Genomic DNA, 16,094 nt, shown 5'->3' on the forward strand with positions numbered 1-16,094 from the left:
AGAGTAAATTCAAGAATTAAGTCATTTTATTTGAATGATTTTGTTATTCAAGTAGAGAATGAGAGAGAGAGAGTTAATTTTGCAATTTATGTGAATGATGAAGCAATTTGGTGATAAACACCAATGAAATTAGTAGATTGTTAAATCGGGAGTATAAATGTGAATTTTCAATGATGATTTTGGAAGATTTCATGTTGGGTACTCATTGTCCAGATGATTTCCCTTTAATTGTTTAAACATCACTTAAGCATATTAAACATTAATTGTTGAACTTTGCTTTAAATCCAAATAATGTGAAGTAGATCGGAAAATAGATTGTCCATTTTTCTTTCACCAGGGCGAGGGGAGGATTCACTTTGATTTGAATATTTAGCTGTTCACAGGTTGATTAGTTTTTCACGTAAATTAAAATAATTATCATCAAGAGTCAATGAGTGATATGAAAAAGTAAAGGTAAACAGGAAGAAAAAGAAATGAGGAAAATGAATGGATAATAACAATGGTATAAAGTGAGAGAGAAAGTGGGAAGAGGAACATGAAGAGAGATAATCAGTGTTAACAGGGCATTTATCATGAGAAAAAAAAACATTTCAATGTGAGCTGATCAATTAATTTCGCTTCGACAATATTGCCTTGATTGTTTAATGAATTTTTGAATCGAGATGAATATGAGAAAATGGCAGCTACGTGAAGAAAATTGATTTCTATCGGTAGCCCACTTTTGTTGTTTTCTTTTCTCGTGTTTTCCATAGATGATTAATGTTTGGTGAGTTAGAGCACTAAGAAGTGTTAGTATTGAAGATTATCACATTGGAATCAATGCATTTTAATTGTTGGTGGTGGTGGTGGTGAATTATGGATGATTGGACTGGAAAACTTGACGAGATGCGGTGAACTTTTCTCCGTCGAAATCACTATCAGAGGCAAGTCTTTCATTGATCGATTGATAAACTTGCTGATGATATTGGGAACTGAGATTGGACGTTGAAGCTTTATTTTCAATTTCTTCCCATTTCTCATTGGGAAGTGGACCTTTAGTAGCAATAATCGCTTCTCTAAGAGAATTAGAAAACGGTTTTATTAGTTGTCCATCTCTGGAATTATCACTTTGTTTTCTCTTCTTCTTTGGATTGCCAGCATTATAAGCATCACTGAAAGGCCGCTGTCGACTCAACACCTTTTGACGATCGATATCTTCTTTAATGATAGGTATCCATCCATTGGGAACATGTGTTTGCCATCCATCATTACGTATTCCTCCGGTTGGCATGGTTGTTGATGACTGATTTGGTCCAATATTGGATCTATTTAGAGGATTAAGACTACGGGTTATGGTGATAGGTCCTCCGGGAGTGGCAACACCAACACGAATTGGAGCAGAAGCTTGAATTATGGGTGCACCGTTAGGTCCAGAAGTTATACCTGCAACTGTAGCACCAACAGTACCAGCAACAAGATTTGGTATTTGACCCAAATCAATTTGAACGTTAACTGATGGACGAGGTTCCTCTGGGCTACGAGTAGTTTGATTATTATTATTATTATTGTTACTAATATTATTTCCTGCTACTCTTGCCGAGTTGTTACCCAAAGTTGAAACACTGAGAACCAAATGGCTGGCGTCAAAAAATCCTTGTGGTATATTAATGGTACCAAGAAGTAAATTATTTACTGTTCTATTTCCTGTTTGCTGATTTGTTTCAGTTTGATTGTTTCCTCCTACCCCAATGGATGAGCTGCTATTTCTACTACCAGTTGCGTTATCTGATCCTAAATTTGAATAGCTTGATGAATTGGATAAGCTTGGTGGCTTTTGAACCAAATGGACTGATTTACCATTCACATCTAAAAAAGAAACAGTAAAAAGAGAGAAAGAGAGAGAGAGCGAGAAAGAAAGAGAACCAATAGAAACAAATGGAAACAAATGGAAGGTAATAGAAGAAGAAAAAATGTATAGAAAGAGAAAGAGGATGATGTAAAAAGAAAGAGAAAACAACAAGATACAGGATAGTCGACAAAGAGAAAGAGAACAATTTTCTTCTTTAAAGAGACAAAGTCATCATCAGGTTAGAAGAGAACATCACATGAAACCCATAATTACACAGATATTCTATTCCACAAATCACCTGACTAAAAGAATATTTAACTTTCTAATGGAATAGAAAAAAAAACAGAAAAGAAAACGAGATAACAAACTAACCATATTCTGAAAGAGGCTTGTCATCTTGAAGAACCCGACCACAGTAAATTAATCTCTGCTCTGAAGCAGATATAGCAACTTCGGAAGCGATCAATTCCTTGAACGATTTAATGGTTATCTACATATAGGAAGAAAAGAATTGAACAATCAAGGAACAACAATTACAATGTGTAACATTTATGAAAGGAGAGGAGAAAATTAATTCAATTAAATGACATTAAGGATGACCAATATTCATCTCATTGGATTTGAACAGTTGATGAAGATGCAAAAATAAAAGGCTTACATTATCATCTACAGAGAAATGGTGATCCTTGGAATCCAGAGTTTTCACATTTATTTCAATCATTAGTAATTATCGAATAACAATCTGAAATAAAGGGTTTTCTAGAGAACAGAAGAAAAAAAAAGAAAACAATTAACGATCTAAAAGAAAGTAAATCAATTTTAATTGAATGCGAATGAAAAATTGACTCAAGAAACAAAAAATTCGTTTAAATAACTTAGTCTATTTGAAGAGCTTTTTCTCGGAGAATAGAATTTTTTTCCGATCGGTGATACCTGCTTTTTATAAGAAGTTTAAATTTTTATATTTACTGTGATAATTAGTTTCTTTTTCACTATAAATTTTAATCAGTGTTGTGCTTTTACGAGGTGTAAACGAGATTTTAAAAACGAGATTTTAAAAACGAGACTAAAAAACGAGTATTTTAAGAAAAACTTTTTTCCCTTCTGAACCGGAAGAAGAAAAATTAAAATAATCTTGTAGTTTTTTTTTTTTTGAACAAGAAATGTTAAGTTCAAAGCTTAATTTGAATCGTGAACATCCTGATGATACTTACTAATAAAGCTAATTTATATCTCACAGGTTCAGGAATCCAATCGGCTTCAGATAATCTAAATGTAACCAACCGACCTCAAATAAAACAATGCTGAAAAAAAACACCGGATTGGAATCACTTCCTGATTGAATGCAATCGGACTGAGAATATTAATGGAATACTTGATATAAGGATACAGAACAACTTCAATGTAACAGAGAAAGACGAAAACCTTGATACGGTCACCAATTTGATAGAATATGTAAAATAATTGAAGCCTGTAAAGAAATCATAATTAATTGTACAAATGAGGTAGTAGAATAACCTCTTAGAGGGTGTGACAAGAGCGCACTCAGTTGTTTTACAACTCCTGTAACATGGATGAGACATAATAAATTTCCACAAAATTAAAATTCAATCAATAATAAATCATTGTAATTTAGAAAATTTAAGAATAGTATTAGTTTAATTTATTAGTTATTCTTTAATTTATAAATAAAATCATTGCAATTGGGTCAATGAAAGTTTAAAGAGATCGAGTTGATTAACTGTTGTCTTGGAAAATACAATTTGTGATTTATGACAATTTGTTTTCTGTTAATTGTTGACTAGTTATAAAAATGTGATTAATTGTCATTTGGAATGTAATGTGACAATTAAAAGGTTAGATATAAGTATGAATATATCAATTTGATGTTCTCACATTGATATTCAATTAATTGTGGTAAACAATTAAGTGTTTAAAGTTGAAGGGGAACGATAATGAGTAATTAAAGTTGTTTGATTAAATGATTGAAACAATTGCTAGAGAATTAAGTAAACGACTAAATTGATTAGATTTTATCATTATCGATATGGCCATGGTTCCAATTTGATTCGAAAAGGGTAAATTGTTATTAAAATGGTCTAAATAGTTAAATGGTTTCCAATTGAAAATTTGAATATCACATTTGAATTTGTCCTTTAATCTCTTGGAAAGGTGAGTAATCCTGGATTTGGATATTGAGGATTATCAATGACATTTGATCCAAATTTGTATTCCAAGAATTGAGTTACATTTGCTGGAGCATAAGCTTGCCAACCAACGAACGGAATTTTAATCAATGGTTTCAAAAAAGCCTCAGGAAACTCTTTATCCTGAGGATGATCATGAAACCAAGTTCGTTTGGTCATCATACCGTTTTTAGGATAAAATGGAAACAGATCAACATGAACTCTATTCATTTCACTGAACTGAACCCGGAGGAATTCACCTTCAATCGCTTTCTCCCAAATGAAACCTTCATCATCTTTAACAGGCTGTTTGGTGGCATAAAGTAGCAACGGGCAATTGTTAATATCCTCCTGATAGATTCCTAGATCTACATCAAAGTCCCACGGGATTATGTCGCCGTTTCGGACTGCACCAAGTAAAGATCCACCTTCTAGCCAATAGCGAGTTCCACATTTTTCCAGAACGGAGAAAACTCGACGAGCAGTTTTCCTCAAATTTTCCAGGCAACAAGGTGGAGTCCATTTATTATCGAACAGATAACTTGGTGTATTATTGAATATACTTGGGAAACACCTTGTAGATCCTTTATTACATCCATACCATTCGATTTCTCCGCTTGATGTGGTCACTCTTTTAATCTGTAACTTCTTGTACAATGAGGCAAGTCGAACTTTTCTCAATGATTCCATTTTCATCTCATCCCGTTCACTTGGTTGCCAATCACTGTTTTTCCATAATTTAAGATCATCTTCAAATTTAATCTTTAAACCTCGAATTTTGGCCTGGATAGACAGCGATTCTTGGAATGGCTTTTCAAAGGGTAAATTGAGTTTACTTAGAACTTCCCGTTTGATGAAATAGGCAAATTCTCCTTGATATAGATTACATTTAAATGTATTCTCATCTAGATGACGATAAATCAGATTCCATCTTCTTAAATCAATGTCCAATCCAAGGCAAGTGTATGCATAGTAAGAATCCTCACCGATAACTGGAAGAACCATGAAATTATTATCATTGAGCGAAGTAAATTTAAGATGATCTAGAGGCATTTCTTTGTGAAATTTAAGTGATTGTGGAACAATTAAAACATAATCAGTTTTAATATGTGTTAATGGATCATTTTCTTGCCATTTACTAATCACATCAGGTCGAGTTATAATTAGATGAATGTTACATGTTTCAATTGCAGGTAATTGTAAGGGTGGATAAGGTCGTTCATTACTGACAATTAAAACTTTGACCATTGAGTGAAGAGCACAAAATGTTGATAGGGTTGAATTTAAATCATGGGAAAATGTTTCAAATTCAAATATTACCAAAGTTAAATGGTAATGTAAAGTTGAAGGTGAGATACTTTGTCTATTGGCTGTGGTTAGATGAATTGGAAAGGCTGGTTCACATTCATTACTTATGAACAGATACATTTGGAAGATTAGAATCAGATTGGCAATGAAGAAAAGGAAAGTTAATTTCTTCCAGGAAACGAAAAACATGATTGATTTGTTCCAATATCAATTCTCTAAACAAAAAGAAATCAAAATATTAATGTAAATATAAACATTGGAACAATTTGAATAAATCAAACTTACGTTCTTATCATTATTTAATGGAACCTTTTCAGCCTAAAACTGGTTATTTTTTTGTAACCAAATCAACGGACTTAAGTAAATTCAACAATTTAAATTCTAATTAAAGAAAAATCAAATTAAATTCACTAAATTGAATTCAGCAAATTAAGTTACTCATTGAAGAGCAAAAATAAACATAAATGACCAATAACCAAATTTAAAAAAGAATTGAGGCAATTTAAAGGTTACTGATACTTAAAAGGATGTTAATTGTCATGAGAAAGTGATGATAATTTCAATTAAATTAGTGTTTTAATAAGTTAATTGGAATTGCAATCAATTAAAGTGATGAAAATTTGGAGATTTAAAAAAAGTAAACAGATCGACCCAAACATGTGTCGCGCATGCGCAAACAGTTTGAAATGTGAAATTTTTGTTTTGTTTTGTTTTGGTTCATGTGGTTTTCTTGTCGCAATTTAAATTGATTTAGTTTGGATTTTTTGTCATTGTTTTTTTTTAATTTTATGATTGTATCGTTCATCTAACACTTATGGCTACAGGAAAATCTAATCGACCGGTGGAAGTGGTAAACTTTTCCAGGTACAAAAAGGCGACTTCAAAAGAGAAATCCAAAAATGGTCAACCGATGAAAACCCGGAACCATGAATCGGAATTGAAGGATCAAGAAGCTCAGATGAAAAAGTTCCGTCATGATGTATTCAAATTCGCCATCTCAGGCTTAGATCGAGCTAAAAAGACCGAAGCTAAAGAAGCTCTTCTCATAAAATTAGGTGCTAAAGTGAGTATCTTTGTCTGAATCATTTGTAGCGTTTGTCATTTACTTTTTTTCCAATTCTAATGATTTGGTTTTATTTTTTGCTTCTAATTTTAGCCCCGAAAGCCCAAGGCCATTAATTATCGTGATTTGATGTCTCAAAAAAAGGAAGAAAAGAAACAAAAAGAAGAAGAAAGAAAACGTAATGATAAATCTGGAATCAAAAAGCCAATAAAGTCCAAGTAAGTTGATATCTTATTCCTTCAATTTTAAGACATTAACTTAATGTCATTAAGAACATTTTTTTCTTCAATTACAATCTAATTTACGTTTTACTATTTTCTAGGAACGAAAAACAAAAGAAACGAGATACTAATGAAGTAAAAGGATTCGATTATCAGGTCGGAAAATTCAAGGGGGGAGTTCTTTATGTGAATAAGAAAAATTTTGTCAAACGATAATCCCAATTGGAGTATATTCATTTACGAATAATCTGTGATAACACTAAAGAGATGAACTATTCAGTTAATCGTATCAACTTCTAATTTCATGCTTGTTTAAATGGCGATTCAATGTACCTGTTTACTTTTAGAGTTATTTTCTACCATGGTAACCCAAATTTTGGAAAAGAAAACTGAAAATAATCAAAGCGAATTTTCTTGAAAATGTTCTAATTGTTTCTTTCGTTGATTTAATTAAGTACCTTTCATTTGGAACTTTTTTCCACTCGATGTTTAAGATCCTTGGATTCACTCATCTTCCTCTCACTTATCATCATTTTCCTTGTGAATTGTGTGCTCATCATCACCATCAATGTCAATCATTAAGATGAAATCTTCATTATCTTTTTTGTTGATTCTATTCTAAATCCATCACCTCACACCAATAATGAAAATAGTGATTAAATGTCAATTAATTTAACTACAATTAACGAAAAGTCGTCAGATGATAATATAAAATTAAAACAAATACTAATGAGAAAAGTTCATGATAATATTAATTTTAAATATCGTTTCCTTTATGTTGAATATTGGGTGATAATTAATGGTTAATTAAAATGATGGATATTTAGTAAACTATCAGAATTGATTGTTAATAACATAGTTGGACAATCAGAGTACCGATAAGCAATTAAGGAGATCACAAATGGATCAATTAAAATTGGATTTGATTTCAATTTCAAAGACTTTAAAATGAACAAATGAACAAATGAACAAATAAAATTCAATTGTAACAATTAACTCAAACCTAAACTTAAATATAAACCGTAACAAGAAATCAATCCACCACTTAAGCAAATCTTCACTGATTGTTCATTTGTTAATATTGACTCATCTTAATTAATCTCCATCAACCAACTGATTTGAATTAACTCAAATTGATTAATCAATCCAATCATTTCATTGTGTTTCCTTGATTGAATAATCAAAGTTTTTTTTTTCATTAGAAACCAAGTCAAAGGTAATTTACATAAATTTCCATTAATTAACTAATTGTTTTTCTATGAAAACATGACAATAACAATCGTTAATTTAATTTTGTGATACAAAAGACATCAAACTTGATATCACAATTAAATTTCTATTCACTTTCTCGAATCTAATTAAAACAATCCAATCATTATAAAAGAAACTCGATCAATTTTTATCATTAACATTCTCATAATTTTCGCATCAACTTAGTCCAAGAAATTTTTCGAAACAATTAACCGAGTTAACAATCGATTCCCAACAATTAAAGTTAATTGTCAACACGAAGCGACATCTCTCGTTGATTCTAAACTTCTCTACCTGAAGATGACAAGTGAGAGAGACAAAGACTCTCACATGCTTAGTGAATTGAAACGAAGAAGCTTCAGAAAAAAAAATTCAGAAAACTGATTAACCATGATAATTTAAATTTCCATCAAAATCACCAACCAACTAATTGTTTCTCAGTTCCAATTATCAATCTAAATATTTAATCTTAAAGTTTTTCTCTTCATCAAAAACTGATTTAATTGCCATTCAGTTTTCTTCTCCCTTTCATCCAATTGTTTACATCATCACAATATTCACTTAATTGTAATAATTAGTCTTCTCCATCATCTTTAATCATTTTCCCTCAATAATTACATAGATCGTGAGTGATTTATTCTGATTAAAATTCCATTCAATGGTCAACACGTTCAGTTCACTATTCATATAACTCACTCTCCAATTGGATGTATGCGTAAGTGTCACTTGTATTTTCACGGTGATTGTCAATCTGTTGCTAAGCCTTTAAAATGGTAAATTTAATCATTTACTTAATTGTTTTGAAATTATTTCTACCTTTTTGTTTTCGTGTAAATTTTTACGCAGCCCCCGAATCTTCATTGAGCTTGAGCCAAATGAAGTAATTTTTTTCCTCATTCACTTTGATTAATCAAAACAGTTAATTATTTTTGTTAATTGTTCTCCCTGTTAAATTAATTAGTCTTTACATTCTTCATTCTACTAATTGTTGGATCAAGTGATTATCCATTTGCCATTCTATTATAATCATATTTGCTGGTAAGTTGTTTCTTTTTTGTTTCTTTTTTGTTTCTTTTTTCTTTATTCTCTTTTTGTATTTATTATTCGCCATTTAGAATTTTTTATTTTTCTCTTTTTATTTTTTATTCTATTCTAAATATTTTATGTATGTAACGATTTTTTTTCCTATTCTGTTTTTGTTTTTCATTTATTTTAGGTGATTACGAATTTCCAATATTTTATTTAGTAGTTTTCTTTTTGTTTGATGGTCTAAGATGGTGAAAACAAAGAGAGATACTCCTTTACGTAAATCGAGAAATGAAGAGGAGGAGAAAAGACGAGCAGAAATTAACAATGGTATAACTAAATTAAAATCTATTATACCGTACCTACAAAACACGACCAGTTTACCTGGTCAACCTGAAGATACAAAAAATGATACCTTACGATTAGCCACCAATTTTTTACATGTTGCTAAAAGTAAGTTAAGGTTAACTAATGGTTAACATAATCAATCTAATTTTCTTCTCTTTTTTGTTATACAGGTGAAAAGTTCGTCGATTATATGACGAATAAAGATCCATCTAGTGAAAAGCTTTTCGAGTATTTTAACCAAGTACGATCACAAATTGTAAGTATATTCTTTCCATCCATATTATTACATATTTTTGAATTCTACAAGTTTCCACTTTAACGAAAGTTATCTAATTGAATATTCTATATTTATCTTATATCTAATTATTAGAATTGCTCATTTTTCTTCGCTGATGGAGATGGTAAAATTATCTTTACCCATGGTGATGTTTTCGAGCAATTTGGTTACAGTGCTAAAAATGTTATCGGAAGAAAACTTCATTTACTATTGGATTTACCTGAAGATTTGGTCAAATTTAGTTCCAAACTATTTGCAGTTAAACAAGAATTGTTGAGAAACAAGATGAAATCAAAATACTTCAAACTGTGTTGTAGTATTAAACATAATACAAAGAATACATCGCCCTTACAACGTTCACCGGTTTCGATCTCTGGTAAATTGGTTCTATCTAAATCGTCATTTATTGAACGTTGTGTTACAGTGACCAGAAAAAAGAATGGACATTTTGTTTGTCAAAAGTTATCTAAACCTGAAAATCGAGATCCTTTCCTATTGTTTGGTCAGATTGAAGTTTTATCCGATAAAATTATTCGACATTCATCATTTACAAAAGAAATCAATGAGTACGTACTTTACATGGATCCAGCAGGATATATCCTGGGTGCTGATCATCGGTAAGTAAACAATTAACTCTCACAGACTAATCTACGTAATTGATTTGCTTGCACAACAACAATTATTTTCTCATTAGCTATTTATATTTCGCAATTAATTTCTCAATAATAATTAATGATTGCAAAATCTCATGTTTTTGTTAATTGTTTTTCTTATAGTATGGTAGCTGTTATTGGTTATTTTCCACAAGATGTTAAAAATCAATTTGCTCATTCATTTATTTACGCTGATGATTTAAGAATATCTTTCTATCGACAATATATTCGTGAGTAATTATTGTTTGAGAATTAAGTTTCTTCAACAATATTAACCATTCTTTCTTCAAAATTCTCAATTTCAGTATTACAACGTAAAGAGAAGGTCGTTGAAACTGTTCACCGATTGACCTCTCTTGCTGGAAACACTGTTTGGGTAAAATCTTTCGGTGTAATCGAGGAAGAAAACGGCCAAAGTCCAACCTTTAAGCTTCATGCAGTTAAAATTGAGTAAGTATTTTATTCTGTACTCTTTTATCATCCCTCCAAAATGAATATTTATCGAACTTTTTATCTTGTATTTTAGTGAACGCGAAGGAAACGAGTTACGAAAGAAAGAGGAATCACTTTTACCGGAAGAATTTCGTAAATGTTCAATTGAAAGTATCGTTGAGAAAATAAAACAACTATCCTCCAATTTACTTCCCAACCAATCAGATATTCAATCTGCTCACAACTACAATGTTCAATCTCATCCAATAGAAACTGATATTGATTTTGAAGTAAATTCTGATAATTCAATCAGTCAATCACCTATGAATGAATTATCTTCACCACAATCGTCATCGCCAACATTATCTTCACCTTCGTCAATTCAGCCAAAATTGCTTATTAACTCACCCTGCTACTATAATCACCAAAACGGTTCGCTCAATCATGATCAAATAATTATAAAATATATTCCTGAAGCCCCAGTTGCCCCCGATAATCAGACCGTTTTCATCCCTATAATACCAAATCAACAACAAATATTTAATATTCAGTCGTTGGTTTCATCTACAAACCCTCAAATCATCAACAGCAATCATGTGTTCATACAAAATATCAATATCAACAACTACATATTGACCAAGAACAATCAACAAAATTCAAATGGTGATCATTTTTTGCCTACTGAGGGCGAAGGGGCATTTGTTAACCTGATCCCATTTCTGGAAAATGAAAGTGATAGAAATGATCATAACATTTCAAAATAATCATATCCTGATTGAAATTTTTTCCTCCTTCGTTATAAAATGTCATTCTATCTCTTTCTCTCCCTGTGTTTTATTTTTTTATTTATTTTGTTATTTTCTTTTAAAATTCCAAATTTTGTGATTCTGTGAACCTTTAAATTTAATCAGATATATTTACAAATGTAAGTGAATATCATATATGTATGTATGTTAACCAAATAAGTGAACAACATTTTACTTGTATCATTTATGTAACTATTACAATGACAGTTGAATGTTACTGTTATTGATTAGTATTAATCACTTTGTTTTTCAGAGTTTAAATGTTCATGAGTAAACATTTTCTAATGTTTATTCATTGTTACTATTATCAAGTATAAGACAGAATTGGATCAAACTTTTAGCCACCAAATAAGGATCACAATTACTTGCTGGTCGACGATCTTCAAGGTAACCACACCCTTCATTGACCACAGTCTCGGGTATACGAATTGAAGCTCCTCGATCACCAATTCCAGAAGAAAATTCATTTATATTGGAAGTATCATGTTTACCTGTTAATCGACGACAATTATCTTTACCCTCACATGGATCATAAATCACAATTGATTCTTTATGATGGTTCCTTAAACGTTCTATGTATTTCTTAATTGTATCTAATCCATTTTCTTTTGACCGTGTATCTTTGGTTGAGAAATTAATATGAGCTCCAGCACCATTCCAATCACCAGTAATTGGCTTTGGATCGAAGCAAATTTTAACACCAAACTCTTCACCGATTTGGACCAAAATGTATCGAGCCATCCAAAGATCGTCACCAATTGCGATCGATTTACAAGGACCAATCTGAAATTCCCACTGAGCAGGCATAACCTCAGCATTTGTACCCGCTATCGGTATACCAGCGTAAAGACAAGCACGATAATGGGCTTCACTTATATCCCGACCAATTGCTTTTCCAGCGCCAACACCACAATAATAAGGACCTTGTGGACTAGGGTAACCATTTGAAGGCCATCCAAGTGGACGATCAGTGGCCCCATCAAACAAGGTAAACTCTTGTTCAATACCAAACCAAGGGTCTTGGTCACAATTAACTTGACCCATTAATTTCTCACAATCAAATCTATTATTTGCTGCCACTGGTGAACCATCTTGTTCATAAACATCACATAGAACCAATTTAGCGTTACCATTTCGAAAGGGGTCATTGTACAAAGCACAAGGAATTAATCGTAAAGTTGCAACATTACCTTCGTTGAAACCTGCAAGTTGATGGATCGATTACTGATTAGTTTGGACAATTGAATCGCTATAAAAAATGACATAATTACCTGTTGCACTTCCACAGAAATTCCATTCAGGACAATCTTTCGGTGAATTTGGGATGGATGAAAATGTTCGAGATTTCGATCGTAAAGATTGACCAGTTCCATCGACCCAAACATAAGTTACTTGTACTTGTTCATCTCGCAATGGAAGACTCATGAATCTATTTAAATTCGTTACATTATATTTAATTGTTGACATTTTATATATATTATATTGTGATGTTCACTGAACAAAAGTTAATCATTAAATGAAAAAGAAAGTCAATTTTACTTCATCAGAGATCAACATTTACTATGTTGACCTCTATTTTTTTTCTCTCTCCCTCCCTCTCTCTCAACAATCAATCACTTTATATACACTGTCAAGTTACATTTACATCAGTGTATTGATGTCATCATCACCCAAGTATCAACAATTTGACAGTAAATGTCACTTAATTTAATGTCTACTAATTAGTTTCAAAGAAAATTTTCCAATTGACCTGAATATTAAAATAACTCGAATTCATAATTAGGTTATTCACCTATTTCCACCTAGACTGATTAAGATAATCAAGTGAGGAAAACAGTAAATGAAATTCAAATTTTGATCTCGAAAAGTACGAATAAAATTATCAATAGAACCATCGAGTTTGGACTGTTCAATGAATCGTATCAACTAAGAACGTAATTGTTTCAATAGCGATTCGATTTATCTGTTTACTTTTACAGTTATTTTCACCTTGGTAACCCAAATTTTGGAAAAGAAAACAGAAAATAATCAAAGCGAATTCACTTTAAAGCAAAGAGTAAAGAAGAAGAGACCTCAGCTCTATGAGGAAAAGAGAAGTTGCAAAACATTTGGATCAGATGGCGCTGATTACACTCTTTCAATGGAAAAAGAGAAGAGAAATTGAGGACGATGTGTAAAAAGTGGACTTTTTAATTAAGAGTTGATACTTTGTGTATTTGTAGGTCCACTAATGACAAGTCCAAATATATATATTTCTTTCTGATCTGATTAGTAGTTTTCGAGAAAATCGAGTTCGAAGTTAGAACTTCAGGTCAATTTTTCGCAGCAACACCGTATTTTCAGATCATGAAATTTAAAGTTTAAAGACAACTTTTGATGTTCTTTCAGAAAATGTTTACTAGGATAACATTAAAGTATTGATACTGGGACTAATCAAGGTCCATTTATTATAATACAACGGAACTGTGGCCGGAGGCATTTGTGATAATTTTCTCGACAAAAAAATCTGTTGGTTAAAAAGAACATCAAAAGTCGTCTTTAAACTTTAAATTTCATGATCTGAAAATACGGTGTTGCTGAGAAAAATTGACCTGAAGTTCTAACTTCGAACTCGATTTTCTCGAAAACTACTGATCAGATCAGAAAGAAATATATATATTTGGACTTGTCATTAGTGGACCTACAAATACACAAAGTATCAACTCTTAATTAAAAAGTCCACTTTTTACACATCGTCCTCAATTTCTCTTCTCTTTTTCCATTGAAAAAGTGTCTGATGATGAGTGATGTTCTTTTTAACCAACAGATTTTTTTGTCGAGAAAATTATCACAAATGCCTCCGGCCACAGTTCCGTTGTATTATAATAAATGGACCTTGATTAGTCCCAGTATCAATACTTTAATGTTATCCTAGTAAACATTTTCTGAAAGAACATCAAAAGTTGTCTTTAAACTTTAAATTTCATGATCTGAAAATACGGTGTTGCTGCGAAAAATTGACCTGAAGTTCTAACTTCGAACTCGATTTTCTCGAAAACTACTAATCAGATCAGAAAGAAATATATATATTTGGACTTGTCATTAGTGGACCTACAAATACACAAAGTATCAACTCTTAATTAAAAAGTCCACTTTTTACACATCGTCCTCAATTTCTCTTCTCTTTTTCCATTGAAAGAGTGTAATCAGCGCCATCTGATCCAAATGTTTTGCAACTTCTCTTTTCCTCATAGAGCTGAGGTCTCTTCTTCTTTACTCTTTGCTTTAAAGATTCAAGTTGTTTCTTTTATACATTTAATTCAGTGATTAATTGATTGTTTGGGTTAATAGTTAATTGTGGAGAAAATTGGAGATGAAATCAATCAAAAGAAATTGGAAAGAGATATAGCTCGAGAAGCGGTGAAATGACCTCAACTAGTTTCCTGATTTCGGTCAAAGGACAAGTGATCAGTGGTCGTTTCCCTGGAAATTATAATATTGATTTTAAATATCATTTCCTTTATGGTGAATATTGGGTGATAATTAACGGCTGTTCTCAAGGGTCAATTAAAACTCAAGATTCACGATTATTGTCCATTTGAAATTCATCGATTGTTGTTACCTTTAGATCATCAAATTCATTCAAATGTCCATCGATTATTGTATCAGTTTATGAATTTGGTTCTTTTGGAGATGATTTTATTCTTGGTTATGGATGAATTCATATACCACCGATTTCAGGTCATCATGACTGAGAAACTTGAGCTTTTTATCCTGAATGATTAGTTGATTCTTTTGATGGATATTTGGTAAACCACCAGAATTGATTGCTAATAAAATAGTTGGACAATCAGAGGACCGACAAGCAATTAAGGAGATCACAAATGGATCAATTAAAATTGGATTTGATTTCAATTTCAAAGATTTTCATCATTATGGTAACGGATTAAAATGAGCAAATTAAATCAAATTGTAACAATAACAATCAACTCTAATCCCATTCAATCAACTGTCATCAACTCGCACAAATTATTAATCTATTTTCTGATATGCTGTTACCAACATCCACTCGACAATTAACTAAATCGTCCAAATTGAACCAATCTAAAGGTAAGCAAATTCTGATTAAAACGATAAATCAATTTAACTATTTAAATCGTAAAACAATTAACTTTTCTTCCCTATTTTAACCCAAACAAAATCAACCCAAGTGTTAACTATAAAATCAACAGTTAACAAATCAATTTAGATGTTCATCCTAATTGAACAATTAACTGATTTCGAAAGTGAAAGTTTTCCATTTACCGTTATAATCTAAATCATGTTGACATTTTTGACAAGCGAAAGAAAAACTTGATTTTTAATAACCTTCATTTTCTGATGGAAAACTTTCCCTTTTATTATTGAGAAGAACTGAGAAAATCCGATTAACCCGTTAGTTAATTAATACAATTAGCAGTGAATCGAAATGTTGACCAATAATCAAAGTGAATCATCGCCAAGTAATTAATAAAAACGATAGAACTTGAAAGAGATTTGAAAATATATTTTCTCAAGAAAAGAAAAAGATAAAATTCTCACCTTAATCTTTTCGGGTAATTGATTCATTTCTTGTTCCGTGTTGATTATCATCTAACCAACAATCATGATCGTTCACAGTGATTGTATTTCATGATGAAAACACCAAGAAAATTACTAAACAATTTCAATTGTAAT

At 31.3% G+C, this 16,094-nt stretch overlaps 5 protein-coding genes across 7 annotated transcripts; 2 read left to right on the forward strand and 3 right to left on the reverse strand.

The window, feature by feature from the left end:
* Positions 1–8: 8 nt before the first annotated feature.
* On the reverse strand, positions 9–2,670 carry LOC128388036 (large proline-rich protein bag6-B-like). Its single transcript, XM_053347382.1, has 3 exons — positions 2,487–2,670; positions 2,201–2,318; positions 9–1,845 (listed from the first exon to the last, which is right to left on the reverse strand). The coding sequence occupies exons 1-3, from the start codon at positions 2,547–2,549 to the stop codon at positions 854–856; spliced, it is 1,173 nt and encodes a 390-aa protein (XP_053203357.1). The 5' UTR covers positions 2,550–2,670; the 3' UTR covers positions 9–853.
* Positions 2,671–3,042: 372 nt separating this feature from the next.
* On the reverse strand, positions 3,043–5,909 carry LOC128388031 (ribitol 5-phosphate transferase FKRP-like). The gene is made up of 2 exons (XM_053347376.1): positions 5,608–5,909; positions 3,043–5,537 (listed from the first exon to the last, which is right to left on the reverse strand). Exon 2 carries the CDS (start codon positions 5,509–5,511, stop codon positions 3,985–3,987), a length of 1,527 nt encoding a protein of 508 aa, XP_053203351.1. The 5' UTR covers positions 5,512–5,537; positions 5,608–5,909; the 3' UTR covers positions 3,043–3,984.
* Positions 5,910–6,013: 104 nt separating this feature from the next.
* On the forward strand, positions 6,014–7,333 carry LOC128388046 (uncharacterized protein C1orf131-like). Its single transcript, XM_053347395.1, has 3 exons — positions 6,014–6,385; positions 6,479–6,603; positions 6,708–7,333. The coding sequence occupies exons 1-3, from the start codon at positions 6,137–6,139 to the stop codon at positions 6,820–6,822; spliced, it is 489 nt and encodes a 162-aa protein (XP_053203370.1). The 5' UTR covers positions 6,014–6,136; the 3' UTR covers positions 6,823–7,333.
* An 832-nt stretch (positions 7,334–8,165) lies between these two features.
* On the forward strand, positions 8,166–11,416 carry LOC128388030 (uncharacterized). Of its 3 annotated transcripts, none has more exons than XM_053347374.1 (8): positions 8,166–8,630; positions 8,819–8,895; positions 9,074–9,336; positions 9,402–9,487; positions 9,602–10,125; positions 10,285–10,391; positions 10,467–10,611; positions 10,688–11,416. In XM_053347374.1, exons 3-8 carry the CDS (start codon positions 9,132–9,134, stop codon positions 11,355–11,357), a joined length of 1,737 nt encoding a protein of 578 aa, XP_053203349.1. In that variant the 5' UTR covers positions 8,166–8,630; positions 8,819–8,895; positions 9,074–9,131; the 3' UTR covers positions 11,358–11,416. The 3 variants fall into 3 exon arrangements, with proteins under 3 accessions (XP_053203349.1, XP_053203348.1, XP_053203347.1); XM_053347373.1 differs by having other exon boundaries at positions 8,166–8,572; positions 8,704–8,895; XM_053347372.1 differs by having other exon boundaries at positions 8,166–8,572.
* A 139-nt stretch (positions 11,417–11,555) lies between these two features.
* Positions 11,556–12,940, reverse strand: LOC128388039 (glutamine synthetase 2 cytoplasmic-like). The gene is made up of 2 exons (XM_053347384.1): positions 12,671–12,940; positions 11,556–12,601 (listed from the first exon to the last, which is right to left on the reverse strand). The coding sequence occupies exons 1-2, from the start codon at positions 12,864–12,866 to the stop codon at positions 11,688–11,690; spliced, it is 1,110 nt and encodes a 369-aa protein (XP_053203359.1). The 5' UTR covers positions 12,867–12,940; the 3' UTR covers positions 11,556–11,687.
* Positions 12,941–16,094: the final 3,154 nt, after the last annotated feature.

Source organism: Panonychus citri, unplaced genomic scaffold (genome assembly GCF_014898815.1).
Source record: "Panonychus citri isolate SS breed McGregor unplaced genomic scaffold, ASM1489881v1 Contig00095, whole genome shotgun sequence".
Classification (NCBI taxonomy): Eukaryota; Metazoa; Arthropoda; class Arachnida; order Trombidiformes; family Tetranychidae; genus Panonychus; species Panonychus citri.

Bases quoted from the DNA above. Each gene is read 5' to 3' on its own strand.
- LOC128388031 (XM_053347376.1), bottom strand. From the start codon at position 5,511: ATGTTTTTCGTTTCCTGGAAGAAATTAACTTTCCTTTTCTTCATTGCC.
- LOC128388030 (XM_053347374.1), top strand. From the start codon at position 9,132: ATGGTGAAAACAAAGAGAGATACTCCTTTACGTAAATCGAGAAATGAA. The intron at 9,337-9,401 runs GTAAGTTAAGGT...TTTGTTATACAG, and splicing joins TTTTTTACATGTTGCTAAAA to GTGAAAAGTTCGTCGATTAT. The intron at 10,392-10,466 runs GTGAGTAATTAT...TCTCAATTTCAG, and splicing joins TTTCTATCGACAATATATTC to TATTACAACGTAAAGAGAAG.
- LOC128388039 (XM_053347384.1), bottom strand. From the start codon at position 12,866: ATGTCAACAATTAAATATAATGTAACGAATTTAAATAGATTCATGAGT. The intron at 12,602-12,670 runs GTAATTATGTCA...ATCAACTTGCAG, and splicing joins TTTCTGTGGAAGTGCAACAG to GTTTCAACGAAGGTAATGTT.
- LOC128388046 (XM_053347395.1), top strand. From the start codon at position 6,137: ATGGCTACAGGAAAATCTAATCGACCGGTGGAAGTGGTAAACTTTTCC. The intron at 6,386-6,478 runs GTGAGTATCTTT...TTCTAATTTTAG, and splicing joins TCATAAAATTAGGTGCTAAA to CCCCGAAAGCCCAAGGCCAT. The intron at 6,604-6,707 runs GTAAGTTGATAT...ACTATTTTCTAG, and splicing joins AAAAAGCCAATAAAGTCCAA to GAACGAAAAACAAAAGAAAC.
- LOC128388036 (XM_053347382.1), bottom strand. From the start codon at position 2,549: ATGATTGAAATAAATGTGAAAACTCTGGATTCCAAGGATCACCATTTC. The intron at 2,319-2,486 runs GTAAGCCTTTTA...TCCTATATGTAG, and splicing joins ATTTCTCTGTAGATGATAAT to ATAACCATTAAATCGTTCAA. The intron at 1,846-2,200 runs GTTAGTTTGTTA...TTTCTTTTTTAG, and splicing joins CAAGCCTCTTTCAGAATATG to ATGTGAATGGTAAATCAGTC.